General features: G+C 44.1%; 1 protein-coding gene across 2 annotated transcripts in view; it reads left to right on the top strand.

Moving 5' to 3' along the window:
• The window catches only part of LOC126174799 (juvenile hormone esterase-like), a 257,536-nt gene that overhangs the window by 40,357 nt on the left and 196,973 nt on the right, over positions 1-20,206 (top strand). For both annotated transcript variants that reach the window (XM_049921171.1, XM_049921170.1), the window contains exon 5: positions 18,412-18,605. In XM_049921171.1, coding sequence (XP_049777128.1) covers positions 18,412-18,605 — 194 coding nt within the window. The remainder of the gene's footprint in view (positions 1-18,411; positions 18,606-20,206) is intronic.

Below are 20,206 nucleotides of genomic sequence, written 5' to 3'. Positions count from 1 at the left end.
AAATTCAAATTTTTGACGGGAAAATAGGCCACTTGGACCCCCTCATCTAACTTAACCCCCTATCCCTCGTCCAGTCCTATGATGTCACTCAGCCCCCACCACCACCCAACCTCTGTAAATAGTGGAAAACGCTCAGTCTCTGTCCTGTTGCAGGAGTGGAAGGTTAAGTTAGTGTACTTTATTTTTGGCGGGATTCTGTTGTAAAGATCAGTCCTAATTACATAATCAATCATACAGGTTGGTCCTAATTACACACTACATGCATAGTGCAACACAGCGAGTGCCTAAAATCGCAATACAGCTCAAAATTGAAGGTCTCACAGATAACTGATGTCATCCTGCTAGGAAGAAAATTCACAGTACCAATTGAAACTAGTAACAGGTGGACTTAAAAATAAATTATGACTCTACACAGAGCGCTACCTTTACCTACAACTTGAAATAAATAAATAAATATCTCAGTAACTCAAAATAAAACATTCACCACTTTTCTGCCGGTTTCTTTGAGAGACAGTCTATATTTGCTGCTGGAGTCAGGGATATTGAGGCACTTATTTTTTATTTTCCTCACTTTTTGAAGCACAGTTCTACAATGGGAAACCCACATTGGTTTCTAAGCACAGACAGGAAAATCGGAACAATTACATATGTAAAAGTTCATGACATATTTCAAAACCCACAACAGATCGTCAAGGAAACATACATACACAACAGATCGGATGTGTAAAAGATTCTCCTAGAATTCGAAGCACTGTCCTACACACGAGAAAAATAGTTGAAATTATCTGTGAATTTTCGATGTCCTTCATTTGCTGGTGTGGCAAACTCCGAAGCTACAATGGCAGAAGGGGGACAGCTCAAAAAAATGTTCAAATGTGTGTGAAATCTTATGGGAATTAACTGCTAAGGCCATCAGTCCCTAAGCTTACACACTACTTAACCTAAATTATCCTAAGGACAAACACACACACCCATGCCCGACGGAGGACTCGAACCTCCGCCGGGAGCAACCGCACAGTCCATGACTGCAGCGCCTCAGACCGCTCGGCTAGGGGGACAGCATCCCACTTGTCCTAACCAGAGGAGACTGGTCTGCCTGCACCTGTCTCTGAACACTCGAACAAAGAAGACATCATGTGACTCTCTGACATCACGGAAATTTCCGTAGATGCCTTGTTCTGCGCCGGCCTGAGTGGCCGAGCGGTTCTAGGCGCTACAGTTTGGAACCGTGCGACCGCTACGGTCGCAGGTTCGAATCCTGCCGTGGGCATGGATGTGTGTGACGTCCTTAGGATAGTTACGTTTAATTAGTTCTAAGTTCTAGGGGAGTGATGACCTCAGCAGTTAAGTCGCATAGTGCTCAGAGCCATTTGAACCTTGTTCTGCCCCTGTATTGTTCGAACCAGTCTATAGAGACTCCTATGCCCCACAAAGGATATCTTGTGGCTTTCTGACGCCATGAAACTTCCTGTGAATGGAGCATTCTGATTGGTACTTACTGAATTTAGCCACCAAATCGCTCCTCTGTTGTACGAACGCTATCCGCCACTTTTTACAGACGGACAAATTACGAGAATTCCACTGGAAAACTATTTTGTACGAATAGATAAACACACAGCAATCATATAGCACTGACATTCAAACCATGTACAAGTGATCTACAAATCGTGAAATACTGAAATTATCGCCAAAGGTACTTTGTCAACTACACTGCTCTGCTACCGTCAAGGAAAGATTGAATTTTTGGACTTGAAACAGATCCTCAGCCAGAGAATGATCAAATGACTCATGCACCGGTGTTTCACCACCTCTTGCCCGCATCTCGTGGTCGTGCGGTAGCGTTCTCGCTTCCCACGCCCGGGTTCCCGGGTTCGATTCCCGGCGGGGTCAGGGATTTTCTCTGCCTCGTGATGGCTGGGTGTTGTGTGATGTCCTTAAGTTAGTTAGGTTTAAGTAGTTCTAAGTTCTAGGGGACTGATGACCTAAGATGTTAAGTCCCATAGTGCTCAGAGCCATTTGAACAATTTTTTTTTCACCACCTCGATGCAAACAACACATCACAACCGACGCCCTCTCAACGACATAAAGATAGGAAATGTGCAGAATGGTGGTATAAAATTGTCCAGCACAGATACTCGCCATTTTCTCAAATATTCATATGAAAATCGGAGTATACTCGCAACCCACATAATCATGAAGCCTGCCCAACACATACTGAGTATGAGTTCGCTATTCGCTTGCCCAGAGGGCAACATGATTGGGTCAACAGCACGCTTGTATCCCGCCTCTCCAGTTCAGGAGGGAAAGAAGTGGCTACCGCCTTAAGCAGTGTATGTCCATTCGTTCTGGTCACTGGCTACCTCCGCCTACCATCCAGACGCCATGCAGAATCGTCCTATGAAACCAGCCACATATTTATGAAGGTAATTCAAATGAAATGTTACGATCGTAGCGAGGATCTGGTGACATTCGACAAAGAGCGAAGTATGGGAAATACCTCCTCCTAATGACAGTGACTCTGGAAATATTTATTTCGCATGTGAATCCATAACCTTCTTATGACTGGACATAATTTTCCACGTAAAACCTTTCATTTATGACTATCGATGTGTTGAGATTGCAGTTTTTCTTGTCAGATCTATACCTCCCTTCTGATCTGCCAGAATCCCACTCACATCATTTTCTTTGCACATGTCGTAACACTGTCCAAAATAACTTTACACTCCAATACATACATACTTCAGATAAGCTGTGCAGTTATCGTTTATATGTGTATAGCACCCGAAAGAATTGTGGTATGTTCACACTCACACCGACTATATGTCTCAATTCTCCTTAGCTCTAGGAAATTATTTGACATTGAAGTCCACCAAATCGATGGAAAAAGCTATTACGGCACCCTCTTCTAGACAAATGAAGATGTATGTGAATTACTCCATTTTTCTGCCACACCTCAGACAGAAAACCGAAGAGTCGATGTCCTCAGTTTCATAACTGCAGTGGTTTTACGTTAGTGACAGGGGATTATGAGGTACTGCAAAACGTGTGCATACATAAGATTGAGAGGTGTTGTGTGTTCTGTGATAACTTGTGCTGCATAGCATGTAATTTCGCATTTCACGCATGTCAAACGCCGCTGCTTTGCGTTTTGTCTATTTGCTCATAAGAGATCTTTATTTCATGCATTTTCCGATCATTTTATAGGACTGATGCGAACACAGCATAATTTCCAAGCCTTAATCGGATGTGCACTGTGGGCGCTATACACCTACAGAAAGCTATAAAGTGCATGTATCCCTTAGAAACTACGTCTTTTTTTGCCTTTGGTGCAGCACATAGCAGTTTCTTTGTCTTAAAGTGGAACAGAATACTTGCAGAGTAAATGTATGTCAGCCGTTGGAAATATATTTCCTGCATTGGAGTATTAATAACGTTTCATTCCACGTGACTATTATATCGGAAATCATACTGCTTTAACATTGTAGCATGCTTAATTGCAGAGCCATGTAGTATTAGGAGTGTGCATTTATGTTCTACCATCATTTCTCTCTTCCCAGTACCTTCTTGGTATGGAATCCAAACACTACAACAACACTACAGAATTGATAGCACATGTGTTTTACGTAACATGTTTCAAACTACTTCTGTATTGATCTCCATCACACATAAACCATATGTTTCTTCTTATTCTTAATAGTCTGTTGTATCACAACACCACTCTCAAATGTATCAGGCTCATATTTACTATACACCAATAAGAAGCGCTAACCTCATTAGCATGCATGCATCTAGAGAGATTGTGTATGGCACAGTGCTAATGGTGAAATGTGGAGGCTGAAAGAGCAGGTGCTATGGATATGATTTGTTCGTTGGAGTGGTAATTGTCAAAGGTGTTGGTGAGATCTTTCAAACTCCAAGTTTATCCTATGAACGAGAGAATACTTTGTGACTCCAATCCACATAGAGGGATATAGCTAGTCGCAATAAAATCTTACCGAATTTATAAAGTGTTTCGGCCGAGGAACATAGTTATAGTACCTGTTCCCTGCTGATGGGTATTTCCTATACTAAGAAACAGTATTTGTGTTATATGATGTAGGCAATGTAAGAGGGTACATAATATGTCCACATGTGTGTGACCCTCACAAAGTAATTTTATTTATTCTCGAGTCAGAAACATACAAATTTACAGTAGCCATACACATCAATATACAAATTATATTTATATTACATGTGTCCAGTACTTTGCAACCTCCAAGGCGCTTGGAGTGGCTTGCAGGTGATCAATCTCCGTGCAGGATGTAGGGCACAAAAGGCACTGGAACATGTGGTTTGTGGTTTGTTCTTGTCCACAATCACAGGACGTATCTTCTGTTATGAAGCCCCATCTCTTCAGGTTGTCTCTGGATCGTCCAACTCCTGATTGTAATCTGTTTAAAGATTTCCACACCAGCCAGCTCTCGTTGTGTCCAGTTGGTAGTTCTTCAGCTTCTGGCGTCTGCAGGTGAGGCGTCGACATCTTCCATAACTCCAGCCTTGAGTTCACTGGTGAAATGGTGAGCTTCTCGGATGTTCTCAGGAAGCTCTTTCGCGATCTCAGCCGTTGCTGTGGTGGATTATGTCCGTGCAGTGGATGGGCACTGTCCTGTTCCACTTTCAGTCTCTCCTTGTTGGCAGCCACTGTTCTGCGTACCCATGGTGGCGCTATTCCAGCCAGGTAGTAGAGCTTATCTGTTGGGGTAGGTCTTACGCAACCTGCGATCAACCTGCAGGTTTCGTTGAGAGCAATGTCTACTTGTCTGGCATGAGATGACCTGTACCAGACTGGAGAAGCATATTCAGCAGTAGAAAAGCTCAGTACCATTGCAGAACAGCGAATAGTTTGTGGATGTGATCCCCACTGTGTCCCCGCTAGTTTGCGAATTAGGTTGTTTCGAGCGGAGATTTTCATTTTGGTGTTCTTGCAGTGCCTTTTGAATGTCAGAGTTCTATCGAGAGTGACTCCCAAGTGTTTAGGTGTGTGATAATGCTGGAGTTCGATGCCTGACCATGCAATATGTAGCTCACGATTAGCTTCCCTGTTCCTTAAATGAAAGGCACACACTTGTGTCTTCGAAGGGTTTGGTCTGAGTTTGTGCCGACTGTAGTAGCTTGACAGTGTTCTAAGTGCTGTTGTCAGGTTTCCTTCCACTCTTTCAAAGCATGAGCTCTGCGTTAGCAAGGGCTAGGTCATCTGCATATAAGAATCTCCTTGTGCCTGGGGTCAATGGCTGGTCGTTGGTGTAAATGTTGAAGAGAAGTGGAGCCAAGACGCTTCCCTAAGGTAGACCATTTTTCTGCGCTCTCCAGCGACTGCGTTGTCCTTGAAATTCAACAAAAAACCTGCGGTTTTGGAGGATTGTGCTGAGTAGTCTAGCGAAGTGGGCGTTCTTGATCATATTGTATAATTTTGCATGGAGTAACCGATGATGAACAGTATCATAGGCTGCTGTGAGATCCACGAAGACCACGCCCGTTACTTGACGGGTTTCAAAGCCATCCTCTATAAACTTAGTGAGATTCAAAAGTTGCCCTGTGCAGCTTCTGTTTGGACGAAATGAGAAGAGGGTCTATTACTGGTAGGATTCTATTCAGAATCATACGTTCGAACAGTTTATAAAGGTGACTCAAAAGGCTAACTGGTCTGAAATTCTTGGGATGATTTGCTTCTTTTCCAGGTTTCAGAAGAGCTATCACCCTGCCCTTTCGCCAGATCTTTGGTATTTGGCACTGGTTCATGCAGTTGTCGAAAAGCTGCAGGATCCACTTTCTTGTTTCTGGGCCGAAATTCTTGATTTGCTCCATACGGAGGTCATCTAGACCGGATGCTTTACCAGTTTTGCTCTCCTTAATAGCCTCGTTTAATTCAGATATCGCGAATGGGAGAGTCAGATCCCTCGTTTGTTCTTGGGCCTCTTGCTGTACTTTCGGAACTTTGATTCTGTGGCTTCCTTTCCCATTCATAAGCAGTTGGTGTGCTATCTGATCTGCAGTAATGTTGCAGTGTGCTGTGGATCTGGTTGGGCCATTATTGAGGCGTCTCAGTAATCTCCACGCTTTATGACTGTTTCTGATGAGATCAAGTTCTTCCATTGTTTTAACCCAAGAATTCCTTTTGGATTGTTTCAGAGATGCAATAAGTTTATTCCCAGCCGATAGCGTTATCTCGCCGAATGGATCTTCTTCGAATAGTACCTTATACTCTGTAAATTGAGCATTGAGTTCTGAAGTTAGACCAGGAATGTATGATGTTCGACAACCCTGAGGAATTGCAATTCTGGAGCACCTCTTTACAGCCCTCAAAAAAATATCATACGAGTCACGTGAAGGTTCAATATTGGGAACTGCACCGTCCAGCGTTTCTGTAAACTTAAAAAAAAAAGGTTCAAATGGCTCTGAGCACTATGGGACTTAACATCTATGGTCATCACTCCCCTAGAACTTAGAAGTACTTAAACCTAACTAACCTAAGGACAGCACACAACACCCAGTCATCACGAGGCAGAGAAAATCCCTGACCCCGCCGGGAATCGAACCCGGGAACCCGGGCGCGGGAAGCGAGAACGCTACCGCACGACCACGAGCTGCGGACCTGTAAACTTCGGCCAGTTGGCTTTCCTGAAGTTAAACCTCCTTCTGAACGGAACTGTCTGTGGTCTAACTGCTGCGTAAATTTCGCACATGATCGGTCTGTGCTGTGTATTTGGAATAGGGTTGCAGACAGTTTTTATGCACTGTTGTGAGATGTTCTCGCTGCAAAATATCAGATCGAGATTGTATCCGCATTTCCAACTGCCGCTGTTGAAAGATGCAGGTTGCTTAGGGTCATGTATAAGGCTCAGATGATTGCGTTCCGCCCATTCTTGTAATGGTGTACCATTCTCATCACCATGCTCATAGGCCGACGTGGTGCTGTGACAGTTGAAGTCACCAGTCACTATTTGTGTGTGTTGACCATAAAAGTTACCAGGTAGATTGATTTTCAGATCAACGTCCGGTGGTTTGTATACGGACTGTACAGCCTTTGATTTCCAAAGTTAAGATTTCAATATCATTTGCTTCAGAAAGGTTGATGATATTATCTGTATATCATCAAAGACCCCACTCAAAATACGGAAGTGTTATATTTTTCCAACCAGATATACAGAAACACAAAGTAATGGAAGGGGTAGTTTGGCAGTGATACTGAACCATGCTGCAGTGTCATTGGTTAACAGTATCATGAGATCGATGTGATAATATGTTTTGATTATGTGACAACTTGTCCAGAGCGGTGGTTTGGACTTTGAGTAATTGTGTAAAATGCATAATTGTGTAAAATGCATAATTGTGTAAAATGTACTGAGATTACAGAAAACCCGGTAAAATCGCGAAATTGACGGAGAATATGTAAAACTGATGAAAATACGACAAAAGTATGGAGGGATGTGGGTATTTACATGCTTGCCTGGGTATACGAAAATTATTTCATTCCTCCACCAGTGGGATTGACAACTGATGATGCATAGTATTCGTGCTCTATGGGTTTCAGACCTACAGAATATCCTCTTGTTCCACATGTAGTTATGTATCGTAAGTCATAAAATTAATAGATACAGTGTCCATAGATTTTGAGGTCTCGCTGGCTACCTCCTAGGGTACCTAGGTCCTATATCTAGGTGCAACATGCACCACCAATATGAGGAATCAATGGTCTGAGCCTCTTCAAAAATGAGACACTGAAACATCTTCTACCCTGTCACTGTGAAAGATGAGATTAAATGTAGAAGTCGTCACCTTGAGACAGCTCTTTGGAAATGCTCCATAATGCTGCAAACGCTTCCAGTTTCCACGTGTTGCATTGTTTTCCACATTTGCCAATAAGAAACACTGCCTCTGTCTTTTACTTCAACAATTCTTGTATTGTGGGAACAATCTAGTTTACCATGTGATGTCCCACTTTCTGTTAGAGCTAATGAATCTTAACATGTTAATGTTGGTTTAGCAACTGACACAGACCTGAAAGTCATGGTAGAAAAACAAAGTGTATGGCTGTGTACACAACTGTAGTCATACACTGCTTCGATGTGTTACATGGGTTCACTACATATGGCGGCGTCAACATGCAGGCAGTAGTTGTTTCCGATATTTAGGAATAGAGAGATGCAGGAAAGTTGTATTGAGTTCTCTACCAGGGAAAATGGAAACGAGCATGTGGCGTCAGTGCACGCGGAGGCCCCTTGCGGGACAGGTCCGGCCGCCTTGGTGCAGGTCTTACTACATTCGACTCCACACTGGGCGACCTGCGCGCCGGAAGAGGAGGAAATGATGATTAAGACAGCACAACACCCAGTCCCTGAGCGGAGAAAATCCCCGACCCAGCTGGGAATCGAACCCGGGCCCAGGGGATGGCAATCCGTCATGCTGACCACTCAGCTATCGGGCCAGACTCTCTACCAGGTGACTTAAGCGAAGTTTTTATAGCTCGTAATTTTACTCATAGGATGCTACAAAAATACTGATGAGAGAGCAAGAGAGAGAGAGAGAGAGAGAGAGAGAGAGAGAGAAACAGACATACAGACGTGCTATCAACGAAGGCTCAGACACATTACCCTGTTGTATTTCTAGCGTAGCAATCGTAGGAATACCTTAAAGGACATATACAGGAGAATATTTATAGACTGTCATTTTATGTCTATGAATTGTAACTGTTATGCTTCGGAATTTCTTTGTGCAGTCCAAGTATACTCCAAATTTCCTCCCGTAGGTTAGTGTGCAATTTTTGTCATTGTGATAGCTCTCTACCTAGTCAGGGACCGGTGAAAGATCAGCCATCCTTTTAACTATGGAACAGTGCTATCGGAGCGAGGTGAGATTTCGAACCGGCCGGGGTAGCCGAGCGGTTCTAGGCGCTACAGTCTGGAACCGCGCGGCCGGTACGGTCGCAGGTTCGAATCCTGCCTCGGACATGGATGTGTGTGATGTCCTTAGGTTGGTTAGGTTTAAGTAGTTCTAAGTTCTAGGGGACTGATGACCTTAGAAGTTAAGTCCCATAGTGCTCAGAGCTATTTTTTGAGATTTCGAGCGAATTAGCAGGGGTCGGTGACTTGGTTGGGGTATCAGTTCTTTCTGCTCTGGCAAATACCGACTATCGTGCAAGAACGTACGTGACATAAATGAAAGATGCGAAGGCTTTTTAGTTGTAATTACGCCCTTCATTCCTCGACGAATAACGATGTTGGTTCAAATGGCTCTAAGCACTATGGGACTTAACACCTCGTTGTGGCCGAGCGGTTCTAGGCGCTTCAGTCCAGAAACGCGCTGCTGCTACAGTCGCAGGTTCGAATCCTGCCTCGGGCATGGATGTGTGTGATGTCCTTAGGTTAGTTAGGTTTAAGTAGTCCTAAGTCTATGGGACTAATGACCTCAGCTCGTAAGTCCCATAGTGCTCAGAGCCATTTGAACCATTTTTGAACTTAACATCTGAGGTCATCAGTCCCCTAGACTTAGAACTACTTAAACCTAACTAACCTAAGGACATCACACACATCCGTGCCCAAGGCAGGATTCGAACCTGCGACCGTAGCAGCAGCGCGTTTCTGGACTGAAGTGCCTAGAACCACTCGGCCACAGAGGCCGGCAATAACGATTTGGTGGGAGGCTTTTCCTACTGGGAAGCTGTGGTGGACACTACACACCTTGTAAGGCGGTCATGTCATTTTGGTTTTTGTATGTCATCGTGTGTTTAGCAGAGAGAGAGCAAGCTACGTTACTATTAAATAAGCTTTAGTGTTGTCGTGGCAGTCTTTGCCTCTGCGCAGTCTGATACCTATGTAGCTGAAATGTGGTAGCTGATGGACGTATTCAGTAGTGCTGTGTTGACTTGTGATTGTATCTGTTAGACGTAAAATAATGTAAAACACCGCAAAGATGAATAAGATGGATATTCCAGAAACGGAAGAGAACATAAATTATGGATAATGTTATGTTTTGAAGAGAAGGAGCTTGAGCACTGATCAGCTAGGGATGATTATTGTGAGCTAGTTAAATTGCTCAGAGCTGAGAGAAAGACCGCACCACTTCCCTGTGTCATGCATCAACATATCAATTGATTAAGGTGTTTGATTTTTATAGAAATTCTCTGTTAACGTTGTACCCTCTTTAAATCATTGTTCACTTTGTTAAGCATAGTATTGTTGAGACCTTTGTTACGTGTGAAGATAACGTTACGTTACGTTAAGTTTTACTCTGTCTTTTTGAATATATACTTCATCCTAAAATCGTTGTCTTGGTATAACATTTCATAAGAATAGTTACTCTCCACTTCCCACTGTTTGTCATTATACACTCCTGGAAATGGAAAAAAGAACACATTGACACCGGTATGTCAGACCCACCATACTTGCTCCGGACACTGCGAGAGGGCTGTAGAAACAATGATCACACGCACGGCACAGCGGACACACCAGGAACCGCGGTGTTGGCCGTCGAATGGCGCTAGCTGCGCAGCATTTGTGCACCGCCGCCGTCAGTGTCAGCCAGTTTGCCGTGGCATACGGAGCTCCATCGCAGTCTTTAACACTGGTAGCATGCCGCGACAGCGTGGACGTGAACCGTATGTGCAGTTGACGGACTTTGAGCGAGGGCGTATAGTGGGCATGCGGGAGGCCGGGTGGACGTACCGCCGAATTGCTCAACACGTGGGGCGTGAGGTCTCCACAGTACATCGATGTTGTCGCCAGTGGTCGGCGGAAGGTGCACGTGCCCGTCGACCTGGGACCGGACCGCAGCGACGCACGGATGCACGCCAAGACCGTAGGATCCTACGCAGTGCCGTAGGGGACCGCACCGCCACTTCCCAGCAAATTAGAGACACTGTTGCTCCTGGGGTATCGGCGAGGACCATTCGCAACCGTCTCCATGAAGCTGGGCTACGGTCCCGCACACCGTTAGGCCGTCTTCCGCTCACGCCCCAACATCGTGCAGCCCGCCTCCAGTGGTGTCGCGACAGGCGTGAATGGAGGGACGAATGGAGATGTGTCGTCTTCAGCGATGAGAGTCGCTTCTACCTTGGTGCCAATGATGGTCGTATGCGTGTTTGGCGCCGTGCAGGTGAGCGCCACAATCAGGACTACATACGACCGAGGCACACAGGGCCAACACCCGGCATCATGGTGTGGGGAGCGATCTCCTACACTGGCCGTACACCACTGGTGATCGTCGAGGGGACACTGAATAGTGCACGGTACATCCAAACCGTCATCGAACCCATCGTTCTACCATTCCTAGACCGGCAAGGGAACTTGCTGTTCCAACAGGACAATGCACGTCCGCATGTATCCCATGCCACCCAACGTGCTCTGGCCAGCAAGATCTCCGGATCTGTCCCCCATTGAGCATGTTTGGGACTGGATGAAGCGTCGTCTCACGCGGTCTGCACGTCCAGCACGAACGCTGGTCCAACTGAGGCGCCAAGTGGAAATGGCATGGCAAGCCGTTCCACAGGACTACATCCAGCATCTCTACGATCGTCTCCATGGGAGAATAGCAGCCTGCATTGCTGCGAAAGGTGGATATACACTGTACTAGTGCCGACATTGTGCATGCTCTGTTGCCTGTGTCTATGTGCCTGTGGTTCTGTCAGTGTGATCATGTGATGTATCTGACCCCAGGAATGTGTCAATAAAGTTTCCCCTTCCTGGGACAATGAATTCACGGTGTTCTTATTTCAATTTCCAGGAGTGCATATTAACACATGCAACAGTTCGAATATGTATTTATAAACCTAAACCTAGCTTAGCTGCTGCCTGCTTACTGTTTGTTGTTATGCTTTGGAGAAATCTGCAACAATGTTGTCAAGACGCTACGTAAGTGGAAATTTTGATTACGGCCAGATAATTTCGCATTTAACATAAAGACAAGTTGCATTCAGTTCATTTACAGTTCAGATCATATTAGGTTCTGTTTAGTCAAAGTTTATCATACGAGTTTAGGAAGGATAACAGTTCGTGCGGACATAGCTTTCAGTAATACGTAGGTTTTATAGAGTGGGAGGTCAAGTTGGGCTCAATTCCATACGGAAACAAAATGTAGTGGGGAGGTTACAACCTATAAATGATAAATACGCTACTTGGCGGGAATGTTATGCTCTTGCAACGTAATGTTATTGTGATTAATGTTTCGACATATCACCAGATGTGCGTGGGAAGTGATCAGCCTACTATTCCTGTAAAAAGTTACGCTTGTCTAGCTGCCAGAGGTAGTGGGGAATAGTGATTTCAACGTACTGAAGACTATACCCGACCGTAAGGGTTGATGGATTTTTTTCGTAAACAGCTGCTCAGTACGTCATGCAAGGGTCAAAGAGCGGGCAGTACAGCTGTATATCTAAGCAGATACATGTTCTTTGTCGCACTATCGACTGCAATGTTTGATACAATGCACCAACCCATATCGATGATATCTTTCCACCACTTCGTCCGCAGTAGCGATGTTGATTATCTCAAAGTGGCGGACGTCTATTCTTTGCAACACTTCTTTGAGAGAGTCCTGGTGATATGCAGCACCTTCCAGAAGTGCCGACTGAAAAAAAAAACTGCAGTCTGTTCTCGAATTTAATTGGCTAGAAGACTTCAATGTCAAATAATTTTTCTAAAGCTTAGGAAAATCAAGACACCTAACCAGTGTGAGTGTGAACATACCTCACAGTTTTTTTCGGATGCTGCAAACACACATATAAACGATAACTGCACTGCTTGTCTGAAGTCTGTATGTGTTGAAGTGTTCAGTTACTGTGGTCAGTGTTACGACATGTGTAAAGAAAATGATGTGGGTGCGACTATATCAGGTCATAAAGGAGGAGAAGATCTGACAAGGAAATCTGTAACATCAACGCGTAGATAGGCAAAAGGCCAATCATGAGAAGGATATACATTTACGTGGGAAATTAATATTTACAGACCCACAGTCGTTAGGAGGGTAATTCCGATACTTTGCTCATTGCCGAATGTCACCAGAGTCTCGCTATGATTGTAAAATTTAATTTTGATTACACTTGTAAATATGTGGCTGGTTTCGTAGGACGGCTCTGCGTGGCGTCTGGGCGCTTGGTGAAGGTAGTCAGTGACCGGAACGAATGGACATTCACGGCTTAATGTGCAAGTCGCTTCGATCCCTCCTAAACTGGAGAGGCAGGATACAAGTGGGTAGTTGACCCTGTTGCCCTCTGGGTGGGTGAATACCGAATTAATATCCAGTAAGCGTTGAGCAGCCTTCGCGCTTGTGTGTTTTGCGAGAATACTCCGATTTTTATGTGGAAATTTGGTAAGATTCAGTGTGTCGAATGTCTGTGCTGGATACTTATTCCAATTCCTTCTCCCCCTTGTAAACTGAGCAGCTGAATGCTTGTACCACCATTCTACCTATTTCATCTCTTTATTTCATTCAGAGAACATCGATTGTGGTGTGTTGTTTACTTGGAGGTTGTGAAACACAGGTGCAAGAGACACATTTGCTCGCGCTCCTGACGCGAGAAACACATAGAATTATGAATAGTAAAATCTTAGTTGACTTTTTAAAGTGCAATGATGATCTGGAATCTGTTATCATATTCACTAAAAAAACTACTGGTTTCCTCTATTTTCGAGTTTTCACGTAAAAATCTTCGCAGACGAATTAAGTTTCTAGTTATTGAGTGGTTTGCGAGATGTCCGGCATAACGATCTCGCTAAGATGGTTCAAATGTCCAGAAATATAATTTCCAGTCTTTATCTTCGGAATTATAGTGTGCAAGCGATTGGTAACATACTGCTATGTGGTTGATATGGAGAACAGTCGCGCAAACGGTATGGTATTCTGGCAAACCACGTGAAATACATTAAATTCTGGAAATGTTCATAGGCTACTCAGTGATTTCATCATAAAAGTGTCACAAATGTATATCTATGAGAGTCTGGTGGTCGTTAGCTATATGCAAGATACAGAAATGATGGTTTGTCTGGTACAGGATAGGAAGAGTTGTTACTACAACGGTGTGCTATGGTGGTGCAATATTTTGTGGTGATATAGTCCGGTTGGAGCCCAGTTTCACGCCAGAAAATTCAAGCTTTCCTCGGCAGTAGCAGAGTGGTGTAATTGACTACCTTTGCCGATAGTTTCCGTATTTCATGATCTGTAAATCACTATTACAGGGTTTAACTGTGCTTGCAATAACGCTGCTGTACGAAAGAGTTTTCCGTTGAAATTCTCCTAATTTGTGCATCAGTAGAAAGTGGAGGACGGTGCTCTCACACCAGCAGCGGGAATTTGGCGGGTAAATTCAGTAAGTGCGAATTAGAATGCCCCATTCGCAAGAAGTTCCATGACGTCACGGACTCACCAGAAATCCTTTGTGGGAGCGTAGGAGCCTCTACAGAGTGATTCGAACAAGACAGGCGCAGAACAAGGTATCTATGGATTGTGCCGAGACGTCAGGGAGCCACGTGATGTCTTCAATGTTCGAATGTTCAGAGACAGCTCCAGACAGACCAGCTTCCTCTGATTCGGACAAGTGAGTTGATGTCCTCCATCCGCCATTGTAGCTTCAGAGCTTGCCAGACCAGCAACTGTACGGCATCGAAAATTCACAGATAATTTCAACTATTTTTCTCGTCTGTTTGACAGTGATTCGAATTCTTGGAGAATCTTTTAGACATACGATCTGTTGTGTGTCCGCGTTTGTTTCACGATCTGTTGTGAGTTTCGAAAAAGTCATGAACTTTTAGATGTGCAGTTGTTCTGGTTTTCCCCTCTGTGCTTAGACACCAGTGTGCGTTTCCCATTGTAGAACCGTGCTTCGAAAAATGAGGAAAATAAAAAGTAAATACCTTAACATCCCTGACGCCAGCAGCAAATATAAACTAAATCCATTGAGGGTTTCAGAAATGTGTTGAAAACCACAGTAGCTGTAGGACCCTGAAATTTTTCCTCTCTGGCAAGCTTTCAGACAAGCAGTTGAAACTCTAAAAATGGGAGCGACCTACTTAGAGTTACAGAGATACATATTTATTTAAAGTCGTAGTTGAAGGAAGCGCTGTGTGTAGAATTACTATTTATTTAGAGTTCGTCTGCTACTAGTATGGAGTGGTACTGTGAATTTTTTTTCCAGCAGGGTAACACCAGCTGTGTGTGACGTCTTCAATTGTGTTGTGTTGCACTCTGCATATAGATATGTAATTAGGACGAATATTTATGATTAATTATGTAATTAGGACTGATATTTACATCAGTTTTCTACCAAAAATAAATGAAGTACACTAACTTAACCTTCCTCTCTTGCAGCTGGATGGAGACTGATCGTTTCCTGCCAGAGGGGGGTGGTGTTGGGGGCTGAGTGACATCTTAGGAGTGGGGGATAAGGATGGGGGAGGGGGGGCTAGTTTAGTGGAGGTATTCCAATTGCCCTATTTTCCTACCAAAATTTTCCATTTCCCGTCCAAAATTTGAATTCCCCCAATTTTTTCCTGGGTGCCTGATGTAGTGTTGAGGAGAGGGCTGGGCAGGATTTCCGAGAACAGTGGCGGCGGAAGTGGACACGTGCCGCATGGGGAAAACCCATGACATCATCAGGGAGGAGGAATTAATTGATCAATTAATTAATTTGACTTCACCGGATATCAAAAGTTCACCAGATACCCCATATACCACTACTAACGAGATGTTTGAAATTTCTCAGAAAAACAGATATAAGCTGTAGGGGAAGGCGACTGATATACAGTACATACAAGAACCAAAAGGGAGCAGTAAGAATGGAAAGATGAGTAGTAGTAATGAGATTAGTGCTAAACTGGGGACCACAGGGTAGACAGACTGAAGAACTTGTGCTAATTTGGAAATAAAATAACAGATGACAGACAATGCAAGGAGGACATGAAAAGCAGACTAGTACTGGCAAAAAGGGAATTCCTGAGCAAAAGATGCCTACTAGTATCTGAGACCTAGTACTTAGGGAAAGGCACGATTTGGTGTCGACGGGGCTGTAATCAGTTACTATTGGTTGCTCAGTTTTTCTTTTTTTTTAAATCACATACACTTTATTTCGAAATAATTGCGAATACAGTTGCCAATAAGGAACAATTATTGAATTTGACTGTTAAGACACAATGTTTAATTAAAAAAAAATCTTAAGCAAGTTGCACTCACTGCTGAAGACCTTAAAGACCAGAAATTCAAATTATTTGTCGGCTGAAGGCCCCAGTAGTAATAACTCAAAAAACAATTTGACGGCTGAAGGCCTGGACAGCAAATTCTTAAGAACCAGCTAAACCAGGCAAGGTGGAACCGGCGGACAGCACTGCGTCTTCAGAATCTGGTATTTAGAACATCCAGAAGCGGAAGGAACCACTATGACCAAGGCAGTCAAAAAGAAACAAAATATCCGAACCACGATGAAGGTGGCTGCCGAACTACATGCCTTACCGGACTGCAGCGGCAAGGCGAGGAAAGGTACACTGCTGCGAAAATATGCTAACCTCCAGGGCAAGTAACTTTTGCGTTAGCGGCCACTAGGCTGGTTGAACTTCACCAATAATAACACAAGGAATTCAGTGATTAATAATAAGAAGTGGAGGACAGCTAATTAATTTCGTCAACTCCAAACACTCCACTTGTTGCTCTTTGTCTCAGCGACTCTGTGAGCAGCAATGCGTGAACAAATGGCATGATATCGAAATAGTGGAGGTGAATGTTCACTCAACTCAAACGTCCTGGGTCCAGTGGACAACGAGGTTGTGGCCCTCGCAACTACAGCCCCTCGATCCAGCAGTGCCTGCGTGTCGCCAGTGGTCCCGGCATGTCCTCGAGCTGCCGGACCTAACTGCTGCTCCGTCCCAACTGAACTCCCTGACACACAAAGATAGTACCACGTACTAGGTATCGATAACCGCTGCTGCTGCCACTTGCGGACAGAGAATGCTAGCAAATGTAGTGGTGCCAGTAAACACAAGAAGGAAACGAGACGCCACTATCCCTATTACGCAATGGCAATCTACCAACGACACTAATGCGACCACAACACGGCTCAATATCAAATATTTACCTTAATTTGAAGAAGAAATTTTTCAGAATGTGAGTCTGGAGCACTAAATTGGAAGTCAATTGCGACCTGCCGGAAAGCTGGAATTGAAGCGTTTGAGATGTGGTGCTAGTGAAGAATCTTAAAAATTAGGTAGACTGATAAGAAATGAAGAGGTTCTCCGCAGAAGCGATCAGGAGCTAACATGTGAAAAACATTGAAAAGAAGATGAGGTACACAATAGGACAAGTGTTAAAACATCAGACAATAATTTCCATCATGCTAGAGGGAGTGTAGAGGGTAAAAATTGTTGTGAAAGATAGAGAAGAGAATATAACGAAGAAGTAATTAATGTTGGGTGCAAGTGCTACTATGAGAAAGAGAGACTGGCAAAAGAGAGGAAATTAATCAGAAGACTGACGAAAAAAAAATCGACAAGAAACAATGATGCTGGATTGAATGTGACATCAATGCTGCACACTATCACATGCACGATTCCTATTCTTGTAACGGTAAAACAATTTTTGATAAAAAATTAGCTTGTTGTTCTCATTACTAGCGCTACCTACTTACCATTTTCTACATTTGTGATGTCCCTAGATTATTTATGTTATTCAATTCTCTACATTAATTCTATAGTTTATTATTATTATTATTGTTCGTGCTTCATATTAGTGCTTATGTTATAAAGACCATATTTTTAGATCATTTAGTTCCCTTTCAAATGTGCACTGTATCCAATACAGTGTCTCAGGTACTGGGTGGTTATAATTAGTCCAGCTACTCACGGAGGCCAACTGTCATATGGCAGCGAAACTTGATAGATGTGGTTTGCATTAATGCGGAACTGGTTTACGCTAAAAAAATAAACCTGTCTAAGTGGCGGTTAATAATTAAATCAACATTACGTCTTTCTCACTTGTTTGACACCTTCTGCTCACACCCCATTCCTAATCCATTACATTTGCAAACATTTCTATATGTTTTTAATGCATTCACTGTGTCAAGTTCGCACCTGATGGCCAAAATTGGAACTGATATTTTTCCAGCGTTAATTGGTTCCGCATTAACACATAAGAATATCTACCAAATTTCGCTTCCATACGGCAATTACAGCCCAAAATGCAGCTCTATGAGAAGCTGCACATAAATTAATAATGTTAGGTACCTTTTCCAATTCGTGATATTAATTACTAGTAATTCTTCCATTATAGGTTATGAACGGCCTTTTAATCTATATTATTTTTCACTGCAGTTCGTGTCTGCTGAGTGGACGCAATTTGCTTGCAAGCTGTCTTGTGCAGGCGTAATTTCGGATGCAAGCTGTTCTCCCTCGTTTGCAGGCCTCTTCCACAGAGCTATTTCCCAGAGCGGCGTGTCAACAGCGCTCTGGGCGGCTCCGGAGCCTGGAGCGCTGGAGAAGGCGCGCAAGGTGGCGGCCATGGTCGGCTGTCCCGCGGAGCCGAACGCAGCGCTGATCGACTGCCTCAGGACCGTCGACGACTACACGCTCATTGCCACCGAGTGGAGCTTCTTTGTTAGTAGCTCTGTTGCTATTCTGCTCGCTGCTTCCAAAGGTGTCGCGCAGAAGTCTTTGTTCACTCTGTTTCAACTTAAAGTGGAACAGCTCTTTTCGTACCAGAGCAAACGAATGTAGATCGACGAAACATTGCCATTAGACCTATTTCTTGCTAATATAGAAATACCGACCCACTCAACATTTTTCACCTAAAGTGTCTTACCGTACGCTACGGAAAATTTGTTTTCCATTTGACAATTTCTCGTAGGTGGTCGGTAAAATAACAACTTACATATTTCGTAACTATCTTAGCCATCAACACTAAGATTTTTTTTCATGTGTAATTACACAAACTTCGGCGGCGGAATAACCGTTCTTCAAGCGACAAGTTCAGTTACATAACTATTTCGCAGGAACGATACGAAACTGAAGAGTAAATAAGTGGTTTAAATACACATTTAAGTCCACCTATCAAAAGCCTGAATAACCATTTTCTGAAGGGCGGACGAGCAGGAAGAGCGTTGAAGCCACATCGACTCCGCTGCTGTGGCACCTGTGTTTTGTTTTATGGTTGGTGATCCATGACGCGAACAGCCCGTCAAGGTGGTCGCAGAAATACTTAAACGCGGGGGGGGGGGGGGGGGGGTTGGCGGCCAGGGGAGCACGGGAAACTCGTCCTGCTTCTCTTCGAGCCATGCACATGCACTGCGAGATGTGTTCACATTGCATTGTTCTGCTCGTATGTTCCACCGTGCTGCCGAAAAACAAGCTGCATGTTGGGATGGACGTGATCCCCAGTATAGATGCATAGTGGTTTTGCTGTACTGTGCCTTCCAGGATAACGAGATCACCATAACGACCCCGTCTTCGGCCTACATCCTTCCAACAATGTTGCAGGGCCGTATACGCCAAAGTCTATCGGTCCGACGGAGCGTAAAACGTGATTCATCTGAACGGCAACCTGTTGCCACTCAGTGGATGTCCAATTACAGTACTGGCGTCCAAAATTCCAGCCTTCGTCGTGGGCGAACAGCAGTCACCATGGATGAATGCATCAGGCGTCTCCTATGGAAGTCTACATGCAGCAACCGTCGCTGAACTGTCGTTGGGCAGGTACTGTTCGTAGCCCCATGGTTCATGTGGCCAATCAGTTGCTCAACCGTTGCAGGTCTGTTCTCCCGTATACATTAGCTGTCGTTCACCACTGTTGTCTATGGCCCATGGTGGACTACAGTTGGCTCGGCACCGGTTTTGGATAGCGCCATTCTGCCATTCACGGTACACTTAAGCCATGGCGCCACATGAACAATTTACAAATGTAGCCGTTTCGGAAATACCTTCTCCACCGTGTTTTTAAGAGTTGTTCAGCGGTGAAGGAAAACAGGGTAACACAACGGTGTTGCACTACCTAATTTCTTTTTGTGTGACTGTATGAAAAGTCGTGTGTACAATACACTAGTTGAGAGAAGGGTATCTACTGATGTATTCTGCCTTTCCTTGGTGTTGTTCTAAAATGGCAGATGTCATACCTGTTGGATGATAAGGCACGTCACTTGGAAAAACTGTTGTGATATGTACAGGCAAAAAAAAAACTACTTTAGAAACAGATTTTGTCATTG

This window comes from Schistocerca cancellata, chromosome 3 (assembly GCF_023864275.1).
Source record: "Schistocerca cancellata isolate TAMUIC-IGC-003103 chromosome 3, iqSchCanc2.1, whole genome shotgun sequence".
NCBI lineage: Eukaryota > Metazoa > Arthropoda > Insecta > Orthoptera > Acrididae > Schistocerca > Schistocerca cancellata.
This window is presented reverse-complemented; position numbering and strand designations above follow the sequence as displayed.